Here is a 22,852-nt window from a genome sequence, read left to right as displayed (position 1 = left end):
CAAACAGAAGGATTGTTGGTCGTGATACTTGGTATTAGTAGAGGGACAGAACACGGTGGCACTTTCAAACAGAAGGATTGTTGGTCGTGATACTTGGTATTAGTAGAGGGACAGAACACGGTGGCACTTTCAAACAGAAGGATTGTTGGTCGTGATACTTGGTATTAGTAGAGGGACAGAACACGGTGGCACTTTCAAACAGAAGGATTGTTGGTCGTGATACTTGGTATTAGTAGAGGGACAGAACACGGTGGCACTTTCAAACAGAAGGATTGTTGGTCGTGATACTTGGTATTAGTAGAGGGACAGAACACGGTGGCACTTTCAAACAGAAGGATTGTTGGTCGTGATACTTGGTATTAGTAGAGGGACAGAACACGGTGGCACTTTCAAACAGAAGGATTGTTGGTCGTGATACTTGGTATTAGTAGAGGGACAGAACACGGTGGCACTTTCAAACAGAAGGATTGTTGGTCGTGATACTTGGTATTAGTAGAGGGACAGAACACGGTGGAACTTTCAAACAGAAGGATTGTTGGTCGTGATACTTGGTATTAGTAGAGGGACAGAACACGGTGTAACTTTCAAACAGAAGGATTGTTAGTCGTGATACTTGGTATTAGTAGAGGGACAGAACACGGTGTAACTTTCAAACAGAAGGATTGTTAGTCGTGATACTTGGTATTGGTAGCCTCTTTGGGAAAGGCGTACCGCTAGCGCCCGGCCTCGACAACATCCGGTGACAGAGCGCGAAATTCATCCGGTGACAGAGCGCGAAATTCAAAATACAAAATTCGTAATATTAAATATTCATGAAAATACAAGTGTTATACATCGGTTAAAAGCTTCACTTCTTGTTAATCCAGCCGCGTGTCAGATTTCAAAAAAGGCTTTACGGCGAAAGCAAACCATGCGATTATCTGAGGACAGCGCCCCACGTACAAAAGCATTAAAAACATTTTCCAACCAAGCAGAGGCGTCACGAAAGTCAAAAATAGCGATAAAATAAATCACTTACCTTCGAAGATCTTCCTCTGTTTGCAATCCAAAGGGTCCCAGCTACATCACATTTGGCCGTTTTGTTCGATAAAGTCCTCCTTTATATCCCAAAAATGTCAGTTTAGTTGGCGCGCTTCATTCAATAATGCATACAAAATGAATCCCAAACGTTACCAATAAACTTTGTCCAAACAAGTCAAACAACGTTGCTAATCAATCCGCAGGTCCCCTAATATGTAAATAAACGATCAAATTTAAGATGGAGAATAGTATGTTCATTACCGGAGATAAATAACCAAGTGCACGCTCTCATCCACCCGCGTCATAACACTACAGCCAAAATGGGAGCCACTTAGAAAAGCTACAAATTCTAGCTCATTTTTCAAAAAATAAGCCTGAAACTCTTTCTAAAGACTGCTGACATCTAGTGGAAGCCCTAGGAACTGCAATCTGGGAGGACTTCCTTTTTATATTCCCATAGACAGCCATTATAATGAGAGGTGAGCCACAAAAAATAATTCCTGGATGGATTCTCCTCGGGTTTTCACCTGCTATATCAGGTCTGTTATACTCACATGCATGATTTTAACAGTTTTGGAAACTGTAGAGTGTTTTCTATCCAATACTACCATGTATATGCATATCCTAGCTTCTGGGCCTGAGTAACAGGCAGTTTACTTTGGGCACCTCATTCATCCAAACTTACGAATATTGCCCCCTATCCATAAGAAGGTAGAGGAGAGACAACACGGTGGAACTTTCAAACGGAAGGATTGTTAGTCGTGATACTTGGTATTACCGTCCATGTCTGATTGCTCTCTCCCCTCAGGTATAAAGTGTACCCTGGCTGGATTGTTAGTCGTGATACTTGGTATTACCGTCCATGTCTGATTGCTCTCTCCCCTCAGGTATAAAGTGTACCCTGGCTGTGTTCAACCCTCACAAGCCCTCTGAACCTCCCAACAACCACAACTGTCATCTGTTCCACTGCCAGAGTGAGCAGGACTGTCCCCTCCTGGCTGCTGAACAGGGCATCAACACATACGACATATTCAAAGGTGAACACGTCTTCCTTCAAGCGTCTGGGCCCTGGTCCCCACAGCTCTATGTAGAGAATATGGGGGCCATGTCAGACGTACTAGTTGTTTCTGTGCTCTTGTCTTGTTGTTGTTATACAGAGTCTTTCATTTCTGCGTGAGTCATGTTCTGATGTCATGTTTTCCATAGGTTTGATTCATCCCACCACGATGATACCTACTCCACCTTCCACAACCCAACCGACTACTACTACTGCTTCTACAACTCCAGCACCTACCATCAGACCACAACCCACTACTACTACTACTACTACCACCACTACAACCACACCACAACCCACTACTACTACCACCACTACACCCACCACTACAACCACACCACAACCCACTACCACTACTACACCTACTATCAGACCACAACCCACTACTACTACTACCACCACTACACCTACCACTACAACCACACCACAACCCACTACTACACCTACCATCAGACCACAACCCACTACTACTACTACCACCACTACACCTACCATCAGACCACAACCCACTACTACCACCACCACCACAACCACACCACAACCAACTACCACTACTACAACGACCACTACACCTAACACCACACCACAACCCACTACTACAACGACCACTATTACAACCACACGACAACCAACTACTACTACTACAACGACCACCACTACACCTACCACTACAACCACACCACAACCCACTACTACTACTACCACTACACCTACCATCAGACAACAACCCACTACTACTACTACCACCACTACACCTACCATCAGACCACAACCCACTACTACTACTACCACCACTACACCTACCATCAGACCACAACCCACTACTACTACTACCACCACTACACCTACCATCAGACCACAACCCACTACTACTACTACCACTACTACACCTACCATCAGACCACAACCCACTACTACTACTACCACCACTACACCTACCATCAGACCACAACCCACTACTACTACTACCACTACTACACAACCTCCTACCACAACAACACAGCTGACAACCACAACAAAACAACCCTCTTTAATGATAGTAACACCTCCAACCACTACTACAACAACACAACAAACAACATCCTGGCCACTAACAGAGGCCTACACTACTACTCCTACAACAATATCTACAATAACCACTACCACACAGATGGGCAGAAAGCCCAATAAACCTCCCCAAAAAACTAACAAATCGTTTAAAAAACCCAAACCACATCCTGCCACTACAACAACGTCTTTACCTGTCTCAACAACACCCCGCAGAGACCCAGACCCCACCCCTGCAGCACCAACACGCCGCAGAGACCCAGACCCCACCCCTGCAGCACCAACACGCCGCAGAGACCCAGACCCCACCCCTGCAGCACCAACACGCCGCAGAGACCCAGACCCCACCCCTGCAGCACCAACACGCCGCAGAGACCCAGACCCGATCAGAACTACTGAAAACAAGCCAGCTACCACCACCACCACTAAGAGCCCAGCAGCCATCGGACCCCTGATCCCAAGGACAACACCAGAAAAAAAGCTGGTGCTGGTGCCCAAGGGAGTCCAGGCAGCCCCTGCCTCCCCAGGGACAGAGGGTCAGGGCGGGGGGAAGGATGTGGCAGGACGAGGGGCTCTGAAGAGCTCCCTGGTGGCTGTGGTGGTGGTAGGCCTGGCCATCCTGACTCTGGTCCTGGCTGTGGTGGGACGTAAGGCCATGGAGTCATTCGACCGGCGACACTACACCAGGCTGGAGCTTAACGACCTGCACTACGAGGTGTGATTGAACCACAGACACACACACACACACACACACACACACACACACACACACACACACACACACACACACACACACACACACACACGTCCTGGTTCACAAAGGGATCACCCAGAGAGATAATAAACAAGACACACAGGGGAAGAAAGGTGTCACCATGCAAAAAATAATCTTCTTCACTTCAGTTTGCTCTGTTTTAATTAAACCGTTTCTTTTTAACACATTTCTATTAGATAAGAAACACGTTCATTTTAACAGCATATCAATTTACTGTCATTCATTACAACACAATCACAACCGTGTTGTTGAACAGACCCCTCTTCTAGTATTCTACAACAGTAGCGAGATATCAGAGGGCTCTACAACAGTAGAGCGATATCAGAGGGCTCTAGAACAGTAGCGAGATATCAGAGGGCTCTACAACAGTAGAGCGATATCAGAGGGCTCTAGAACAGTAGAGCGATATCAGAGGGCTCTAGAACAGTAGAGAGATATCAGAGGTCTCTAGAACAGTAGAGCGATATCAGAGGGCTCTAGAACAGTAGAGAGATATCAGAGGGCTCTAGAACAGTAGAGCGATATCAGAGGGCTCTAGAACAGTAGAGAGATATCAGAGGGCTCTAGAACAGTAGAGCGATATCAGAGGGCTCTAGAACAGTAGAGCGATATCAGAGGGCTCTAGAACAGTAGCGAGATATCAGAGGGCTCTAGAACAGTAGAGCGATATCAGAGGGCTCTAGAACAGTAGCGAGATATCAGAGGGCTCTAGAACAGTAGCGAGATATCAGAGGGCTCTAGAACAGTAGAGCGATATCAGAGGGCTCTAGAACAGTAGAGCGATATCAGAGGGCTCTAGAACAGTAGAGCGATATCAGAGGGCTCTAGAACAGTAGAGCGATATCAGAGGGCTCTAGAACAGTAGAGCGATATCAGAGGGCTCTAGAACAGTAGAGCGATATCAGAGGGCTCTAGAACAGTAGAGAGATATCAGAGGGCTCTAGAACAGTAGCGAGATATCAGAGGGCTCTAGAACAGTAGCGAGATATCAGAGGGCTCTAGAACAGTAGAGCGATATCAGAGGGCTCTAGAACAGTAGAGAGATATCAGAGGGCTCTAGAACAGTAGAGAGATATCAGAGGGCTCTAGAACAGTAGAGAGATATCAGAGGGCTCTAGAACAGTAGAGAGATATCAGAGGGCTCTAGAACAGTAGAGCGATATCAGAGGGCTCTAGAACAGTAGAGCGATATCAGAGGGCTCTAGAACAGTAGAGCGGTATCAGAGGGCTCTAGAACAGTAGAGCGATATCAGAGCGCTCTAGAACAGTAGAGCGATATCAGAGGGCTCTAGAACAGTAGAGCGATATCAGAGGGCTCTAGAACAGTAGCGAGATATCAGAGGGCTCTAGAACAGTAGCGAGATATCAGAGGGCTCTAGAACAGTAGAGAGATATCAGAGGGGTCTAGAACAGTAGAGAGATATCAGAGGGCTCTAGAACAGTAGAGAGATATCAGAGGGCTCTAGAACAGTAGAGAGATATCAGAGGGCTCTAGAACAGTAGAGAGATATCAGAGGGCTCTAGGACAGTAGAGAGATATCAGAGGGCTCTAGAACAGTAGAGAGATACAGTGAAGGAAAAAAGTATTTGATCCCCTGCTGATTTTGTACGTTTGCCCACTGACAAAGAAATGATCAGTCTGTAATTTTAATGGCAGGTTTATTTGAACAGTGAGAGACAGAATAACAACAAAAATATCCAGAAAAACGCATGTCAAAAATGTTATAAATTGATTTGCATTTTAATGAGGGAAATAAGTATTTGACCCCTCTGCAAAACATGACTTAGTACTTGGTGGCAAAACCCTTGTTGGCAATCAGAGGTCAGATGTTTCTTGTAGTTGGCCACCAGGTTTGCACACATCTCAGGAGGGATTTTGTTCCACTCCTCTTTGCAGATCTTCTTCAAGTCATTAAGGTTTCGAGGCTGACGTTTGGCAACTCGAACCTTCAGCTCCCTCCACAGATTTTCTCTGGGATTAAGGTCTGGAGACTGGCTAGGCCACTCCAGGACCTTCAGCTCCCTCCACAGATGTTCTCTGGGATGAAGGTCTGGAGACTGGCTAGGCCACTCCAGGACCTTCAGCTCCCTCCACAGATGTTCTCTGGGATGAAGGTCTGGAGACTGGCTAGGCCACTCCAGGACCTTCAGCTCCCTCCACAGATGTTCTCTGGGATGAAGGTCTGGAGACTGGCTAGGCCACTCCTGGACCTTAATGTGCTTCTTATTGAGCCACTCCTTTGTTGCCTTGGCCGTGTGTTTTGGGTCATTGTCATGCTGGAATACCCATCCACGACCCATTTTCAATACCCTGGCTGAGGGAAGGAGGTTTTCACCCAAGATTTGACGGTACATGGCCCCGTCCATCGTCCCTTTGATGCGGTGAAGTTGTCCTGTCCCCTTAGCAGAAAAACACCCCCAAAGCATAATGTTTCCACCTCCATGTTTGACGGTGGGGATGGTTTCTTGGGGTCATAGGCAGCATTCCTCCTCCTCCAAACACGGCAAGTTGAGTTGATGCCAAAGAACTCAATTTTGGTCTCATCTGACCACAACACGTTCACCCAGTTGTCCTCTGAATCAGAGCGATCAGAGCGATATCAGAGGGCTCTAGAACAGTAGAGCGATATCAGAGGGCTCTAGAACAGTAGAGAGATATCAGAGGGCTCTAGAACAGTAGAGAGCGATATCAGAGGGCTCTAGAACAGTAGAGAGAGATATCAGAGGGCTCTAGAACAGTAGAGAGATATCAGAGGGCTCTAGAACAGTAGAGAGATATCAGAGGGCTCTACAACAGAATAAAGAACCTTAAGCAGCAATATCTCTATTCCAACAACTCAGGAACCCTCTGAATTTAAAGGTTATAGTGTAATTTGGGTGAACTATCCCTTTAAGCAAACAGATAGCATCCCCGATGTACAAGAGAGTCATTGGAGGCTGGTGAAGGGAGGACGGCTCATAATAATGGCTGGAATGGAATAGATGGAACGGTGTCAAACACTGTGAAGAAACCAAGTCTAGATGTGTCTGATGCCTGTCTATTCATTCCAGCCATTACTATGAGTCCCTCCTCAGATTCAAGGTGGCACCAGCCACCACTGATAAGTGTACTGACTGAGACCTTTTAAAGAGGCACAACTGACTGAGACCTTTTAAAGAGGAGCAACTGACTGAGACCTTTTAAAGAGGAGCAACTGACTGAGACCTTTTAAAGAGGAGCAACTGACTGAGACCTTTTAAAGAGGAGCAACTGACTGAGACATTTTAAAGAGGAGCACCTGACTGAGACCTTTTAAAGAGGAACAACTGACTGAGACCTTTTAAAGAGGAGCAACTGACTGAGACCTTTTAAAGAGGAGCAACTGACTGAGACCTTTTAAAGAGGAGCAACTGACTGAGACCTTTTAAAGAGGAACAACTGACTGAGACATTTTAAAGAGGAACAACTGACTGAGACCCTTTAAAGAGGAGCAACTGACTGAGACCTTTTAAAGAGGAGCAACTGACTGAGACCTTTTAAAGAGGAGCAACTGACTGAGACCTTTTAAAGAGGAGCAACTGACTGAGACCTTTTAAAGAGGAGCAACTGACTGAGACCTTTTAAAGAGGAACAACTGACTGAGACCTTTTAAAGAGGAGCAACTGACTGAGACCTTTTAAAGAGGAACAACTGACTGAGACCTTTTAAAGAGGAGCAACTGACTGAGACCTTTTAAAGAGGAGCAACTGACTGAGACCTTTTAAAGAGGAGCAACTGACTGAGACCTTTTAAAGAGGAGCAACTGACTGAGACCTTTTAAAGAGGAACAACTGACTGAGACCTTTTAAAGAGGAGCAACTGACTGAGACCTTTTAAAGAGGAACAACTGACTGAGACCTTTTAAAGAGGAACAACTGACTGAGACCTTTTAAAGAGGAGCAACTGACTGAGACCTTTTAAAGAGGAGCAACTGACTGAGACCTTTTAAAGAGGAGCAACTGACTGAGACCTTTTAAAGAGGAGCAACTGACTGAGACCTTTTAAAGAGGAGCAACTGACTGAGACCTTTTAAAGAGGAACAACTGACTGAGACCTTTTAAAGAGGAGCAACTGACTGAGACCTTTTAAAGAGGAACAACTGACTGAGACCTTTTAAAGAGGAACAACTGACTGAGACCTTTTAAAGAGGAACAACTGACTGAGACCTTTTAAAGAGGAGCAACTGCACAGTGCGTAAGGTCCAATAAGACTTGCCTTCCTCTTCTGCATGTTTAACCATCTATAGCCATATGATGATGTCTGTGGACTGCTTTTTTCCTAATCACCCAACTCCAATCTAAATGTCTGACGGACTTTAACATGTGTGTTTTTCACTGTGCTGTACGCTGTGGGTTAATTCCTTTGCTTCGGGCAGAGTTCTGGACGAACAGAATAATGGATGCAAATCTGTACAATCTGATGCACTATGGTGTCCTATGTTTTTGATATAACTCCTTTTTAAATGGTAGGATTGTTTTCATAGGTACTGCACACTATTACTGCACACTATTTTCATACGTCGATTTGTATTGTGTACTGTGTGAGGATCCACTTATACAGAAGAATGTGTGAGATTACTGACTGACTGAGTGGAATGGAGAAATGCCCACTGGTAGGTTAGATGTAATACCACGATGTACCACAGGGTGGCGCAGCGTTAATGTAATACCACGATGTACCACAGGGTGGCGCAGCGTTAATGTAATACCACGATGTACCACAAAGCGGCGCCGCTTTAATGTAATACCACGGTGTACCACAAGGCGGCGCAGCTATCTTAGAAACCACTACTGACTTGTTAATGGCATGCAGCGCAGTCACTTTAAAACACGTCACACCACTCGGGAGCATGGAGTCAAATTGAATACAATTGCACAAAATGATATCCTTGTTTATTACTGGTATTGCTTTGATAATTTGTAAGGTGTGTAGTTTGGTCTTGTTTTGTGAAGTGTTGCTTTCCAATCACTTTGGGGATTAGAGGTTTTATTAACTGAATTCTTGTAAGAAAATAAAATGTGATTTTTGAATAATGTTTCTGGTGTATTTTTTTTTTAAATCTACTTTTAGCTCAGTGGTTTGGAAATAAAGAAGCAGCTTTGCAGTCAAAATATTACAGTTGTTGTTCGTTCTAGAAACTATGAAACGTATTCTCTCTCTCTGTCTTACACACACACACACACACACACACACACACACACACACACACACACACACACACACACGGCACAATCATGATCCTGTCCATTTTTCTGCATTTTCACTTTTCGTTTTAGTCATTTAGCAGACGCTCTTATCCAGAGCAACTTAAAAGGGGCAGTTAGGGTTAAACACATTGCTCAAGAGTACATCGACAGGTTTTTCACTTAGTTGGCTCAGGGATTCAAACCAGCAGCTTTTCGGTTCATGGCTCAACGCTCTTAACCGCTAGGCTACCTGCCGCAAATTAACTGGATCGTCCTTTAGTTGGCCTGTAGCTCTATTGAACTGGATCGTCCTTTAGTTGGCCTGTAGCTCTATTGAACTGGATCGTCCTTTAGTTGGCCTGTAGCTCTATTGAACTGGATCGTCCTTTAGTTGGCCTGTAACTCTAATGAACTGGATCGTCCTTTAGTTGGCCTGTAGCTCTATTGAACTGGATCGTCCTTTAGTTGGCCTGTAGCTCTATTGAACTGGATCGTCCTTTAGTTGGCCTGTAACTCTAATGAACTGGATCGTCCTTTAGTTGGCCTGTAACTCTAATGAACTGGATCGTCCTTTAGTTGGCCTGTAGCTCTATTGAACTGGATCGTCCTTTAGTTGGCCTGTAACTCTATTGAACTGGATCGTCCTTTAGTTGGCCTGTAACTCTATTGAACTGGATCGTCCTTTAGTTGGCCTGTAGCTCTATTGAAGTGGATCGTCCTTTAGTTGGCCTGTAACTCTATTGGACTGGATCGTCCTTTAGTTTGCCTGTAGCTCTATTGAACTGGATCGTCCTTTAGTTGGCCTGTAGCTCTATTGAACTGGATCGTCCTTTAGTTGGCCTGTAACTCTATTGAACTGGATCGTCCTTTAGTTGGCCTGTAGCTCTATTGAACTGGATCGTCCTTTAGTTGGCCTGTAACTCTATTGGACTGGATCGTCCTTTAGTTGGCCTGTAACTCTATTGGACTGGATCGTCCTTTAGTTGGCCTGTAGCTCTATTGAACTGGATCGTCCTTTAGTTGGCCTGTAGCTCTATTGAACTGGATCGTCCTTTAGTTGGCCTGTAGCTCTATTGAACTGGATCGTCCTTTAGTTGGCCTGTAGCTCTATTGAACTGGATCGTCCTTTAGTTGGCCTGTAGCTCTATTGAACTGGATCGTCCATTAGTTGGCCTGTAACTCTATTGAACTGGATCGTCCATTAGTTGGCCTGTAACTCTATTGAACTGGATCGTCCTTTAGTTGGCCTGTAACTCTATTGAACTGGATCGTCCTTTAGTTGGCCTGTAACTTTATTGAACTGGATCGTCCTTTAGTTGGCCTGTAACTCTATTGAATTGGATCGTCCTTTAGTTGGCCTGTAGCTCTATTGAACTGGATCGTCCTTTAGTTGGCCTGTAGCTCTATTGAACTGGATCGTCCTTTAGTTGGCCTGTAACTCTATTGGACTGGATCGTCCTTTAGTTGGCCTGTAGCTCTATTGAACTGGATCGTCCTTTAGTTGGCCTGTAACTCTATTGGACTGGATCGTCCTTTAGTTGGCCTGTAGCTCTATTGAACTGGATCGTCCTTTAGTTGGCCTGTAGCTCTATTAAACTGGATCGTCCTTTAGTTGGCCTGTAGCTCTATTGAACTGGATCGTCCTTTAGTTGGCCTGTAGCTCTATTGAACTGGATCGTCCTTTAGTTGGCCTGTAGCTCTATTGAACTAGATCGTCCTTTAGTTGGCCTGTAGCTCTATTGAACTGGATCGTCCTTTAGTTGGCCTGTAACTCTATTGGACTGGATCGTCCTTTAGTTGGCCTGTAACTCTATTGGACTGGATCGTCCTTTAGTTGGCCTGTAACTCTATTGAACTGGATCGTCTTTTAGTTGGCCTGTAGCTCTATTGAACTTGATCGTCCTTTAGTTGGCCTGTAGCTCTATTGAACTGGATCGTCCTTTAGTTGGCCTGTAGCTCTATTGAACTGGATCGTCCTTTAGTTGGCCTGTAGCTCTATTGAACTGGATCGTCCTTTAGTTGGCCTGTAGCTCTATTGAACTGGATCGTCCTTTAGTTGGCCTGTAGCTCTATTGGACTGGATCGTCCTTTAGTTTGCCTGTAGCTCTATTGAACTGGATCGTCCTTTAGTTGGCCTGTAGCTCTATTGAACTGGATCGTCCTTTAGTTGGCCTGTAACTCTATTGGACTGGATCGTCCTTTAGTTGGCCTGTAGCTCTATTGAACTGGATCGTCCTGTAGTTGGCCTGTAACTCTATTGAATTGGATCGTCCTTTAGTTGGCCTGTAGCTCTATTGAATTGGATCGTCCTTTCGTCTCCTCTGCTGAAGGAGATAGTGCCTCTACCAGTCCTAAAGAGATTCGTCTTCAGGGACACATCCATGACCATATAACCAATCATAACCAGACCTAAAGAGATTCGTCTTCAGGGACACATCCATGACCATAACCAATCATAACCAGTCCTAAAGAGATTCGTCTTCAGGGACACATCCATGACCATAACCAATCATAACCAGACCTAAAGAGATTCGTCTTCAGGGACACATCCATAACCAATCATAACCAGTCCTAAAGAGATTCGTCTTCAGGGACACATCCATGACCATAACCAATCATAACCAGTCCTAAAGAGATTCGTCTTCAAGGACACATCCATGACCATAACCAATCATAACCAGACCTAAAGAGATTTGTCTTCAGGGACACATCCATAACCATAACCAATCATAACCAGTCCTAAAGAGATTCGTCTTCAGGGACACATCCATGACCATAACCAATCATAACCAGACCTAAAGAGATTCGTCATCAGGGACACATCCATAACCATAACCAATCATAACCAGTCCTAAAGAGATTTGTCTTCAGGGACACATCCATGACCATAACCAATCATAACCAGACCTAAAGAGATTCGTCATCAGGGACACATCCATGACCATAACCAATCATAACCAGACCTAAAGAGATTCGTCATCAGGGACACATCCATAACCATAACCAATCATAACCAGACCTAAAGAGATTCGTCTTCAGGGACACATCCATGACCATAACCAATCATAACCAGACCTAAAGAGATTCGTCTTCAGGGACACATCCATGACCATAACCAATCATAACCAGTCCTAAAGAGATTCGTCTTCAGGGACACATCCATAACCAATCATAACCAGTCCTAAAGAGATTCGTCTTCAGGGACACATCCATGACCATAACCAATCATAACCAGACCTAAAGAGATTCGTCATCAGGGACACATCCATAACCATAACCAATCATAACCAGTCCTAAAGAGATTCGTCTTCAGGGACACATCCATAACCATAACCAATCATAACCAGACCTAAAGAGATTCGTCTTCAGGGACACATCCATAACCAATCATAACCAGTCCTAAAGAGATTCGTCTTCAGGGACACATCCATGCCAATATAACCAATCATAACCAGTCCTAAAGAGATTTGTCTTCAGGGACACATCCATAACCAATCATAACCAGTCCTAAAGAGATTTGTCTTCAGGGACACATCCATAACCAATCATAACCAGACCTAAAGAGATTTGTCTTCAGGGACACATCCATGACCATAACCAATCATAACCAGACCTAAAGAGATTCGTCTTCAGGGACACATCCATGACCATAACCAATCATAACCAGTCCTAAAGAGATTTGTCTTCAGGGACACATCCATAACCATAACCAATCATAACCAGACCTAAAGAGATTCGTCTTCAGGGACACATCCATAACCATAACCAATCATAACCAGACCTAAAGAGATTCGTCTTCAGGGACACATCCATAACCAATCATAACCAGTCCTAAAGAGATTCGTCTTCAGGGACACATCCATAACCATAACCAATCATAACCAGTCCTAAAGAGATTCGTCTTCAGGGACACATCCATGACCATAACCAATCATAACCAGACCTAAAGAGATTCGTCATCAGGGACACATCCATAACCATAACCAATCATAACCAGTCCTAAAGAGATTTGTCTTCAGGGACACATCCATGACCATAACCAATCATAACCAGTCCTAAAGAGATTCGTCATCAGGGACACATCCATGACCATAACCAATCATAACCAGACCTAAAGAGATTCGTCATCAGGGACACATCCATGACCATAACCAATCATAACCAGACCTAAAGAGATTCGTCTTCAGGGACACATCCATAACCAATCATAACCAGTCCTAAAGAGATTCGTCTTCAGGGACACATCCATGACCATAACCAATCATAACCAGACCTAAAGAGATTCGTCTTCAGGGACACATCCATAACCAATCATAACCAGACCTAAAGAGATTCGTCTTCAAGGACACATCCATAACCATAACCAATCATAACCAGACCTAAAGAGATTCGTCTTCAGGGACACATCCATAACCAATCATAACCAGACCTAAAGAGATTCGTCTTCAGGGACACATCCATGCCCATAACCAATCATAACCAGTCCTAAAGAGATTCGTCTTCAGGGACACTTCCATAACCAATCATAACCAGACCTAAAGAGATTCGTCTTCAGGGACACATCCATGCCCATAACCAATCATAACCTAACAATAATTGCATCTTTTAGTCAGATTTTTTGCTAAATGAACAGTAAATTACATTTAGTCTTGTGGCAAGAAGACCCAGGCAAATCCAGGATTGCCGTGCAGACCTATACGGAATATAAACCACCTGCAACGATTTCAAAGATTTGACTGAGTTACAGTTCATTGAAGGAAATCAGTCAATTTAAATGAATTCATTAGGCTTTAATCTATGGATTTCACATGACTGGGAATACACATATGCATCTGTTGGTCACAGATACCTTTAATTTAAAAAAAGCAGTCAGTATCTGATGTGACCATTTGCCTCATGCAGTACGATTACATCTCCTTCACACAGAGTGGATCAGGCTTTTGATTGGTGGCCTGTGGAATGTTGTCCCACTCCTCTTCAATGGCTGTGAGAAGTCGCTGGATATTGGCGGGAACTGGAACCACGCCGTCGTACACGTCGATCCAGAGCATCCCAAACATGCTCAATGGGGTGACGTGTCTGGTGAGTAATGCAGGCCATAGAAGAACTGGGAGATTTTCAGCTTCCTGGAATTGTGTACAGATCCTTGCGACACGGGGCCGTGTATTATCATGCTGAAACATGAGGTGATGGTGGCAGATGAATGGCACGACAAAGGGCATCAGGATCTCGTCACGAGATCTCATGACATCAGAAAACCGCTCAACCCACACAATGACATGAATCTGCCATCTGTGCCCGGGAACAGTCGAAACCCGGGACTAATCTGTGAAGAGCACGCATCTCCAGTCAAGACCCTGGAGAGGATGACGAGCAAGCAGATGAGCTTCCCTGAGACGGTTTCTGACAGTTTGTGCAGAAATTCTTCATTTTGTGCAAACCTACAGTTTTATCAGCTGTCCGGGTGGCTGGTCTCAGGTGATCTCGCAGGTGAAGAAGCCGGATGTGGAGGTCCTGGGCTGGCGAATTCTCTAAAATGACAATGGAGACTGCTTATGGCAGAGAAATTAACATTTGATTCTCTGGCAACATCTCTGGTGGACATTCCTGCAGTCAGCATGCCAATTGCACGCTCCCTCAAAACTAGAGACATCTGTGGCATTGTGTTTTGGGACAAAACGTTTACATTTTAGTAGCTTTTTATTTTCCCCAGCACAAGGTGCACCTGTGTAATGATCACGCTGTTTAATCAGCTTCTCGATATGCCACACCTGTCAGGTGGATGGATTAGGAGAAAGGAAAATGAGAAATGCTCACTAACAGCGACATAAAACAAAATTGTGTCCAAAATTTGAGAGAAATAAGCATTTTTATTCTCCATGGAACATTTCTGGGGATCTTTTATTTCAGCTCCTGAAACACGGGACCAACACTTTACGTGTTGAGTTTTTCTATTTTGGTTCAGTATATAATGCATGATAATACCATTCCCCCCTCTCTTCTCCTTCCTCTGTTCTCTTGAGGAGTGAAAGGAGATCCGGCCAGCAGCCGAGGTAGGGTCATAGGGGTATGTTATTCTAAACCGAAGCACCGTGTGCTCCGGCAGAAAATAGTCCCTTCGGAATGTGTATCTTTCACACTCAAACAATTGTTGTATTAGACCAAGTTTTCTGTCCTCGACCGGGAACAAGTGTCTTGACCTATCGGTTGCGTGATTTTATCAGCCACCGTAGCGATTTTGAATGTGTTGAAATCCGCTGGACGAGAAGGGGCTGCATGTAATGAAGTCCAACAATAGGCAGCGGAGAAAGAGACGGAGGGGAAGGAGAAGAAGGTAAAGGAGGGGGGAGGGTTGGCATGTTCTCCTCCCCGGCGGAAGGAGACGTTGCGCTCAGGCAGGAGAATGAATCGCAGCGCCACCGAGCCTGAATCCGACGTAGTAGAATGGAGCTGAGAATAATCAGAGTTACATTGTAGCCAGAAACAAACCGAATATTGTTACAATCTAACAGTTCCGTCGGAGGAATAGGACACAGCAATGCGAAGCCTGCGCTGAACAGCAGCGGCCGGGGTGAGAAAGAGGCAGAAAGATGGGCGCCGTGCTACGGACTCTGTTGTTATGTAGTTTTTGTTTGCTAATACGAGGTGAGTTTTGATCTTTTTGCTCGTTTTGTTTATTTTTCCTTCCGTGGAAAGTTGGGGGGTGGAGGGGGGTATGGTTTCCAGAGGAGGGGATCCTAGTGTTCAGATTTGGGGCTCTTTCTTTGCAATGGCCTCGCTTGCTCATTAGTGGGGCCCAGTGAAGGGGATGTGATTTGCTCATCATCAGGAGTAGCTAGCTAACGTTAGCATGATGGCTAACTACAACACAGTGTTTTCCATAGCGCCTTGCTACCTGTGTTGAATGCCTGTATCTACTGTAACCAGCTAACGTTAGCAGGATGGCTAACTACAACACAGTGTTTTCCATAGCGCCTTGCTACCTGTGTTGAATGCCTGTATCTACTGTAACTAGCTAACGTTAGCATGATGGCTAACTACAACACAGTGTTTTCCATAGCGCCTTGCTACCTGTGTTGAATGCCTGTATCTACTGTAACCAGCTAACGTTAGCATGATGGCTAACTACAACACAGTGTTTTCCATAGCGCCTTGCTACCTGTGTTGAATGCCTGTATCTACTGTAACTAGCTAACGTTAGCATGATGGCTAACTACAACACAGTGTTTTCCATAGCGCCTTGCTACCTGTGTTGAATGCCTGTATCTACTGTAACTAGCTAACGTTAGCATGATGGCTAACTACAACACAGTGTTTTCCATAGCGCCTTGCTACCTGTGTTGAATGCCTGTATCTACTGTAACTAGCTAACGTTAGCAGGATGGCTAACCACAACACAGTGTTTTGCATAGCGCCTTGCTACCTGTGTTGAATGCCTGTATCTACTGTAACTAGCTAAGGTTAGCAGGATGGCTAACTACAACACAGTGTTTTCCATAGCGCCTTGCTACCTGTGTTGAATGCCTGTATCTACTGTAACCAGCTAACGTTAGCATGATGGCTAACTACAACACAGTGTTTTCCATAGCGCCTTGCTACCTGTGTTGAATGCCTGGATCTACTGTAACTAGCTAGGTGGCTATCCAATGATTTTTAACTAGCTAGTCATTTTTATTTCCACTGTTGGTTTGCAACATTTTAGTTAAGTTAGCAGTGATTTTACTCGTTGTTTGTAGTATTCCACACCTGTTTAAGCCACGGCAGATATTTTCTACAGTTACTGTTGTGATTTAACTAACTATCTCAGCCAACCAGAGAGAGTCCCTGATACCTAGCTAAGTTGGACCTAGCTAAGTCTGCTAGCTAAACTGGCTAACAACAATAATGTCGACTGCGTATGTTACATTTTAAACGTTAAAATGTGCCTCCACAGACAAGACACATTTGTTGCATACGTTCATTTGGAAAGAGTAACTAACTACTTTTTGCTAGTCAATTATATAAAAGTAGCTAACTAGTTACAATATAAAACAGATGAATAACGTTAGAACAGAGCACGTTCATTGGCGTTGCTTTCATAATTTATTGGACAACATTCTACAAAGTCTTGTAAGTAACTAGGCTAATGTGGATTGTAGTTCTCTAACCAGCTATATACGAATATGTCAAGACCGATTTGTACTTAAATATTAGTTTTACACTGCATGGTGACCGTGTAAACATCTGTTAAAATAATCATGGATTCCTTGTTCACACAATTTGCAAAGGGAGCTTAATCTGGACTACATCTCATTGTCACATAAACCTCATTCAATCTGGACTACATCTCATTCTCACATAAACCTCATTCAATCTGGACTGTGTCTCATTCTCACATAAACCTCATTCAATCTGGACTGCGTTTCATTCTCACATAAACCTCATTCAATCTGGACTACGTCTCTTTCTCACATAAACCTCCTTCAATCTGGACTACGTCTCTTTCTCACATAAACCTCCTTCAATCTGGACTACGTCTCTTTCTCACATAAACCTCATTCAATCTGGACTACGTCTCATTCTCACATAAACCCAATTCATTGGTCTCTGTCTAGTAGGGAAGGCATGTGAGGTCACTGTGTTGCACTACAGAGGGGAAGTCTCTCTCCCAGGAGTCATACCCATCATGTCTTTGGCGTTCCCCAGTTTTTGATATAAAAGGTTTAATTTCACCTACGAGATGTCAAAGTAGACTGCAGTTTATTCAAGTCTTTGGTAGAATCAGAGGGTCTCTAACTGCCAAACCGGTGTAAAGACGATTTAGTTTGCTCCTGCCGTTCAGTGAAGTAAGTGCCCTTCATATTTAGTTGGCATAGATGGACTATTATTGTGTAATAGGTTTATCACCGTGTACTCTGAAACTAATGTTCAGATACGATGTGATGTGAATGTTTTCAGTCTGGTCTGAGTGGTATTGAATTCAGTGGGTTCCCAAGTGGCTCCCTATTCCCTATAATGGTCCACTACTACCTTGGACCCGGACCCATAGGCTGAATCCCAAGTGGCTCCCCGTTCCCTATAATGGTCCACTACTACCTTGGACCCGGACCCATAGGCTGAATCCCAAGTGGCTCCCCGTTCCCTATAATGGTCCACTACTACCTTGGACCCGGACCCATAGGCTGAATCCCAAGTGGCTCCCCGTTCCCTATAATGGTCCACTACTACCTTGGACCCGGACCCATAGGCTGAATCCCAAGTGGCTCCCCGTTCCCTATAATGGTCCACTACTACCTTGGACCCGGACCCATAGGCTGAATCCCAAGTGACACTCATATTCCCTATGTGATTTTTGATAGTTGTAGTCACGTCTGAGTAGTATTGAGCAGTAATACTGGCTACAGTAGGCTCGACCCTCTCGCTCGCCATCTGGCAGCCATATTGGATGACGTGGAGGAAAGGAAAAGCAGAGTGAAGTGGTTGAACTTTCATTCAACTGTTCTCAGAAAGCACTGGTGTTTCTGGATCGGAAAGCACTGGTGTTTCTGGATCGGAAAGCACTGGTGTTTTTGGGATCAGAAAGCCCTGGTGTTTATGGGATCAGAAAGCCCTGGTGTTTTTGGAACAAAAAGCCCTGGTGTTTATGGGATCGGAAAGCCCTGGTGTTTATGGGATCGGAAAGCACTGGTGTTTATGGGATCGGAAAGCCCTGGTGTTTATGGGATCGGAAAGCCCTGGTGTTTTTGGGATCGGAAAGCACTGGTGTTTATGGATCAGAAAGCCCTGGTGTTTTTGGGATCGGAAAGCACTGGTGTTTATGGATCAGAAAGCCCTGGTGTTTTTGGGATCAGAAAGCCCTGGTGTTTTTGGGATCAGAAAGCCCTGGTGTTTTTGGGATCAGAAAGCCCTGGTGTTTATGGATCAGAAAGCCCTGGTGTTTATGGATCAGAAAGCACTGTTGTTTATGGGATCGGAAAGCCCTGGTGTTTATGGATCAGAAAGCCCTGGTGTTTATGGATCAGAAAGCCCTGGTGTTTATGGGATCAGAAAGCCCTGGTGTTTATGGATCAGAAAGCCCTGGTGTTTATGGATCAGAAAGCCCTGGTGTTTATGGATCAGAAAGCCCTGGTGTTTATGGATCAGAAAGCCCTGGTGTTTTTGGGATCGGAAAGCACTGGTGTTTATGGGATCAGAAAGCACTGGTGTTTATGGGATCAGAAAGCACTGGTGTTTATGGGATCAGAAAGCACTGGTCTCAAGACAACATGGAGGATAACTCAAGTTTGAAACGTCTCTGAACAAGGTCCAGTCTGTGAAGAACGAGCTGCCTCTAGCCAGTTGTTGGATCTGTTTGTAGTGTGATATCCCTGTAATGGTTAGAGGTCACTATTAGAGGTCGACCTCTAGTCACTACAGAGAGGAGTAGTTCAGACTCTAAACCTAATGGACGTTTCTCCTCTGACTTGGATATCTGTCCCCCCCGGCTGACTTGGTTATCTGTCCCCCCCCGGCTGACTTGGTTATCTGTCCCCCCCCTGGCTGACTTGGTTATCTGTCCCCCCCTGGCTGACTTGGTTATCTGTCCCCCCCTGGCTGACTTGGTTATCTGTCCCCCCTGGCTGACTTGGTTATCTGTCCCCCCTGGCTGACTTGGTTATCTGTCCCCCCTGGCTGACTTGGTTATCTGTCCCCCCTGGCTGACTTGGTTATCTGTCCCCCCTGGCTGACTTGGTTATCTGTCCCCCCCGGCTGACTTGGTTATCTGTCCCCCCCGGCTGACTTGGTTATCTGTCCCCCCCGGCTGACTTGGTTATCTGTCCCCCCCGGCTGACTTGGTTATCTGTCCCCCCCGGCTGACTTGGTTATCTGTCCCCCCCGGCTGACTTGGTTATCTGTCCCCCCCGGCTGACTTGGTTATCTGTCCCCCCCGGCTGACTTGGTTATCTGTCCCCCCCGGCTGACTTGGTTATCTGTCCCCCCCGGCTGACTTGGTTATCTGTCCCCCCCGGCTGACTTGGTTATCTGTCCCCCCCGACTGACTTGGTTATCTGTCCCCCCGGCTGACTTGGTTATCTGTCCCCCTGGCTGACTTGGTTATCTGTCCCCCCTGGCTGACTTGGTTATCTGTCCCCCCTGGCTGACTTGGTTATCTGTCCCCCCTGGCTGACTTGGTTATCTGTCCCCCCTGGCTGACTTGGTTATCTGTCCCCCCTGGCTGACTTGGTTATCTGTCCCCCCTGGCTGACTTGGTTATCTGTCCCCCCTGGCTGACTTGGTTATCTGTCCCCCCTGGCTGACTTGGTTATCTGTCCCCCCTGGCTGACTTGGTTATCTGTCCCCCCTGGCTGACTTGGTTATCTGTCCCCCCCTGGCTGACTTGGTTATCTGTCCCCCCTGGTTGACTTGGTTATCTGTCCCCCCTGGCTGACTTGGTTATCTGTCCCCCCGGGCTGACTTGGTTATCTGTCCCCCCGGCTGACTTGGTTATCTGTCCCCCCGGCTGACTTGGTTATCTGTCCCCCCTGGCTGACTTGGTTATCTGTCCCCCCTGGCTGACTTGGTTATCTGTCCCCCCTGGCTGACTTGGTTATCTGTCCCCCCTGGTTGACTTGGTTATCTGTCCCCCCTGGCTGACTTGGTTATCTGTCCCCCCGGGCTGACTTGGTTATCTGTCCCCCCGGCTGACTTGGTTATCTGTCCCCCCGGCTGACTTGGTTATCTGTCCCCCCGGCTGACTTGGTTATCTGTCCCCCCTGGCTGACTTGGTTATCTGTCCCCCCTGGCTGACTTGGTTATCTGTCCCCCCTGGCTGACTTGGTTATCTGTCCCCCCTGGCTGACTTGGTTATCTGTCCCCCCTGGCTGACTTGGTTATCTGTCCCCCCTGGCTGACTTGGTTATCTGTCCCCCCTGGCTGACTTGGTTATCTGTCCCCCCTGGCTGACTTGGTTATCTGTCCCCCCTGGCTGACTTGGTTATCTGTCCCCCCTGGCTGACTTGGTTATCTGTCCCCCCTGGCTGACTTGGTTATCTGTCCCCCCTGGCTGACTTGGTTATCTGTCCCCCCTGGCTGACTTGGTTATCTGTCCCCCCTGGCTGACTTGGTTATCTGTCCCCCCCTGGCTGACTTGGTTATCTGTCCCCCCCTGGCTGACTTGGTTATCTGTCCCCCCTGGTTGACTTGGTTATCTGTCCCCCCCGGCTGACTTGGTTATCTGTCCCCCCCGGCTGACTTGGTTATCTGTCCCCCCTGGCTGACGTGGGCCCTTCAGAAATAGGCTTGAGGTATGCGACCTGGCAACCATGGAAACAGCTTCCAGGAAGTTACTGCTCTCACTTCTAGTGGTGGTCAGAACATGGTGGAATTCGACCTTGGGTTTTGTCCCAAATGGCCACCTATTCCCTATATAGTGCACTACTTTTGACCAGGGCCCATAGGGAATAGGGTGCACTATTTTTAACCAGGGCCCATAGGGAATAGGGTGCACAGGGTCAATATAGTGCACTACTTTTGAACACAGCCCAGGGTCTATATAGTGCACTACTTTAGAACACAGCCCAGGGTCTATATAGTGCACTACTTTAGAACACAGCCCAGGGTCTATATAGTGCACTACTTTTGAACACAGCCCAGGGTCTATATAGTGCACTACTTTAGAACACAGCTCAGGGTCTATAAAGTGAGCCCAGGGTCTATATAGTGCACTACTTTTGAATACAGCCCAGTAGTACTGTAGGGGTGTCGTAGGGGTGTTGTAGGGGGGTTATAGTACTGTAGGGGTGTCGAAGGACTGTAGGGGTGTTGTAGGGGGGTTATAGTACTGTAGGGGTGTCGAAAGACTGTAGGGGTGTCATAGTACTATGTAGTATTTCTGTCTGACCCTATTCCCCCCCACCAGGTGTACCCCTCCTGCTGTATGCCAACCGGCGGGACCTGCGGCTGGTGGATGCGGCTCACGGCAGGGCCAACGCCACGGTGGTGGTGGGCGGTCTGGAGGACGCCGCCGCTGTGGATTACGTATACGCTCAGGGATTGGTCTACTGGAGTGATGTCAGCGAGGAGGCCATCAAACGCACCACCTTCAACCAATCAGGGCCCGGCGCGGCGGCGGCCCAGACCGTGGTTGTATCGGGCCTGGCGTCGCCGGACGGCCTGGCCTGTGATTGGTTAGGCAGGAAGCTGTACTGGACGGACTCCGAGACCAATCGGATAGAGGTGGCTGAGCTGGACGGATCGTTACGGAGAGTTCTCTTCTGGCAGGACCTGGACCAGCCCCGAGCCATCTCTCTGGACCCGGGGAGAGGGTGAGTACCTGACAACCTGTCGTAAAGGAGTGCTCGGTAGAACTACCTGGACCCGGCTTGGTCTGGGAGGAGGAGGAGTGTCTCACCTTTGTCCCTTACCTGGATTGGGTTGCAAGGTTCCTAAAACCAAGAGCTTCTCCCTCGAACAGACGTATCCGTCCGTCTGGAGGATACTAGAACGTTAGGGAACAGTGCAGGCTGGAGGTACAGGGACGTGTGTCTCCGTCTGGAGGATACTAGAACGTTAGGGAACAGTGCAGGCTGGAGGTACAGGGACGTGTCTCTCCATCTGGAGGACACTAGAACGTTAGGGAACAGTGCAGGCTGGAGGTACAGGGACGTGTCTCCGTCTGGAGGATACTAGAACGTTAGGGAACAGTGCAGGCTGGAGGTACAGGGACGTGTCTCTCCGTCTGGAGGATACTAGAACGTTAGGGAACAGTGCAGGCTGGAGGTACAGGGACG

General features: G+C 46.4%; 1 protein-coding gene across 1 annotated transcript; it reads left to right on the top strand.

The window, feature by feature from the left end:
- The first annotated feature begins 15,143 nt into the window (after positions 1-15,143).
- On the top strand, positions 15,144-22,638 carry LOC129845724 (low-density lipoprotein receptor-related protein 6-like). The gene is made up of 2 exons (XM_055913607.1): positions 15,144-15,749; positions 21,982-22,638. The coding sequence occupies exons 1-2, from the start codon at positions 15,695-15,697 to the stop codon at positions 22,389-22,391; spliced, it is 465 nt and encodes a 154-aa protein (XP_055769582.1). The 5' UTR covers positions 15,144-15,694; the 3' UTR covers positions 22,392-22,638.
- Positions 22,639-22,852: the final 214 nt, after the last annotated feature.

The sequence above is a fragment of the Salvelinus fontinalis genome, unplaced genomic scaffold, assembly GCF_029448725.1.
Source record: "Salvelinus fontinalis isolate EN_2023a unplaced genomic scaffold, ASM2944872v1 scaffold_0348, whole genome shotgun sequence".
Lineage (NCBI taxonomy): Eukaryota > Metazoa > Chordata > Actinopteri > Salmoniformes > Salmonidae > Salvelinus > Salvelinus fontinalis.
The sequence above is the reverse complement of the archived record's forward strand: the minus strand, read 5'-3'. Positions and strand labels throughout refer to the sequence as shown.

Excerpts from the sequence above, each read along its gene's own strand:
- LOC129845724 (XM_055913607.1), top strand. The coding sequence starts at position 15,695 with ATGGGCGCCGTGCTACGGACTCTGTTGTTATGTAGTTTTTGTTTGCTA. Across the intron at positions 15,750-21,981 it reads TTTTTGTTTGCTAATACGAG|GTGTACCCCTCCTGCTGTAT; the intron begins GTGAGTTTTGAT and ends CCCCCCCACCAG.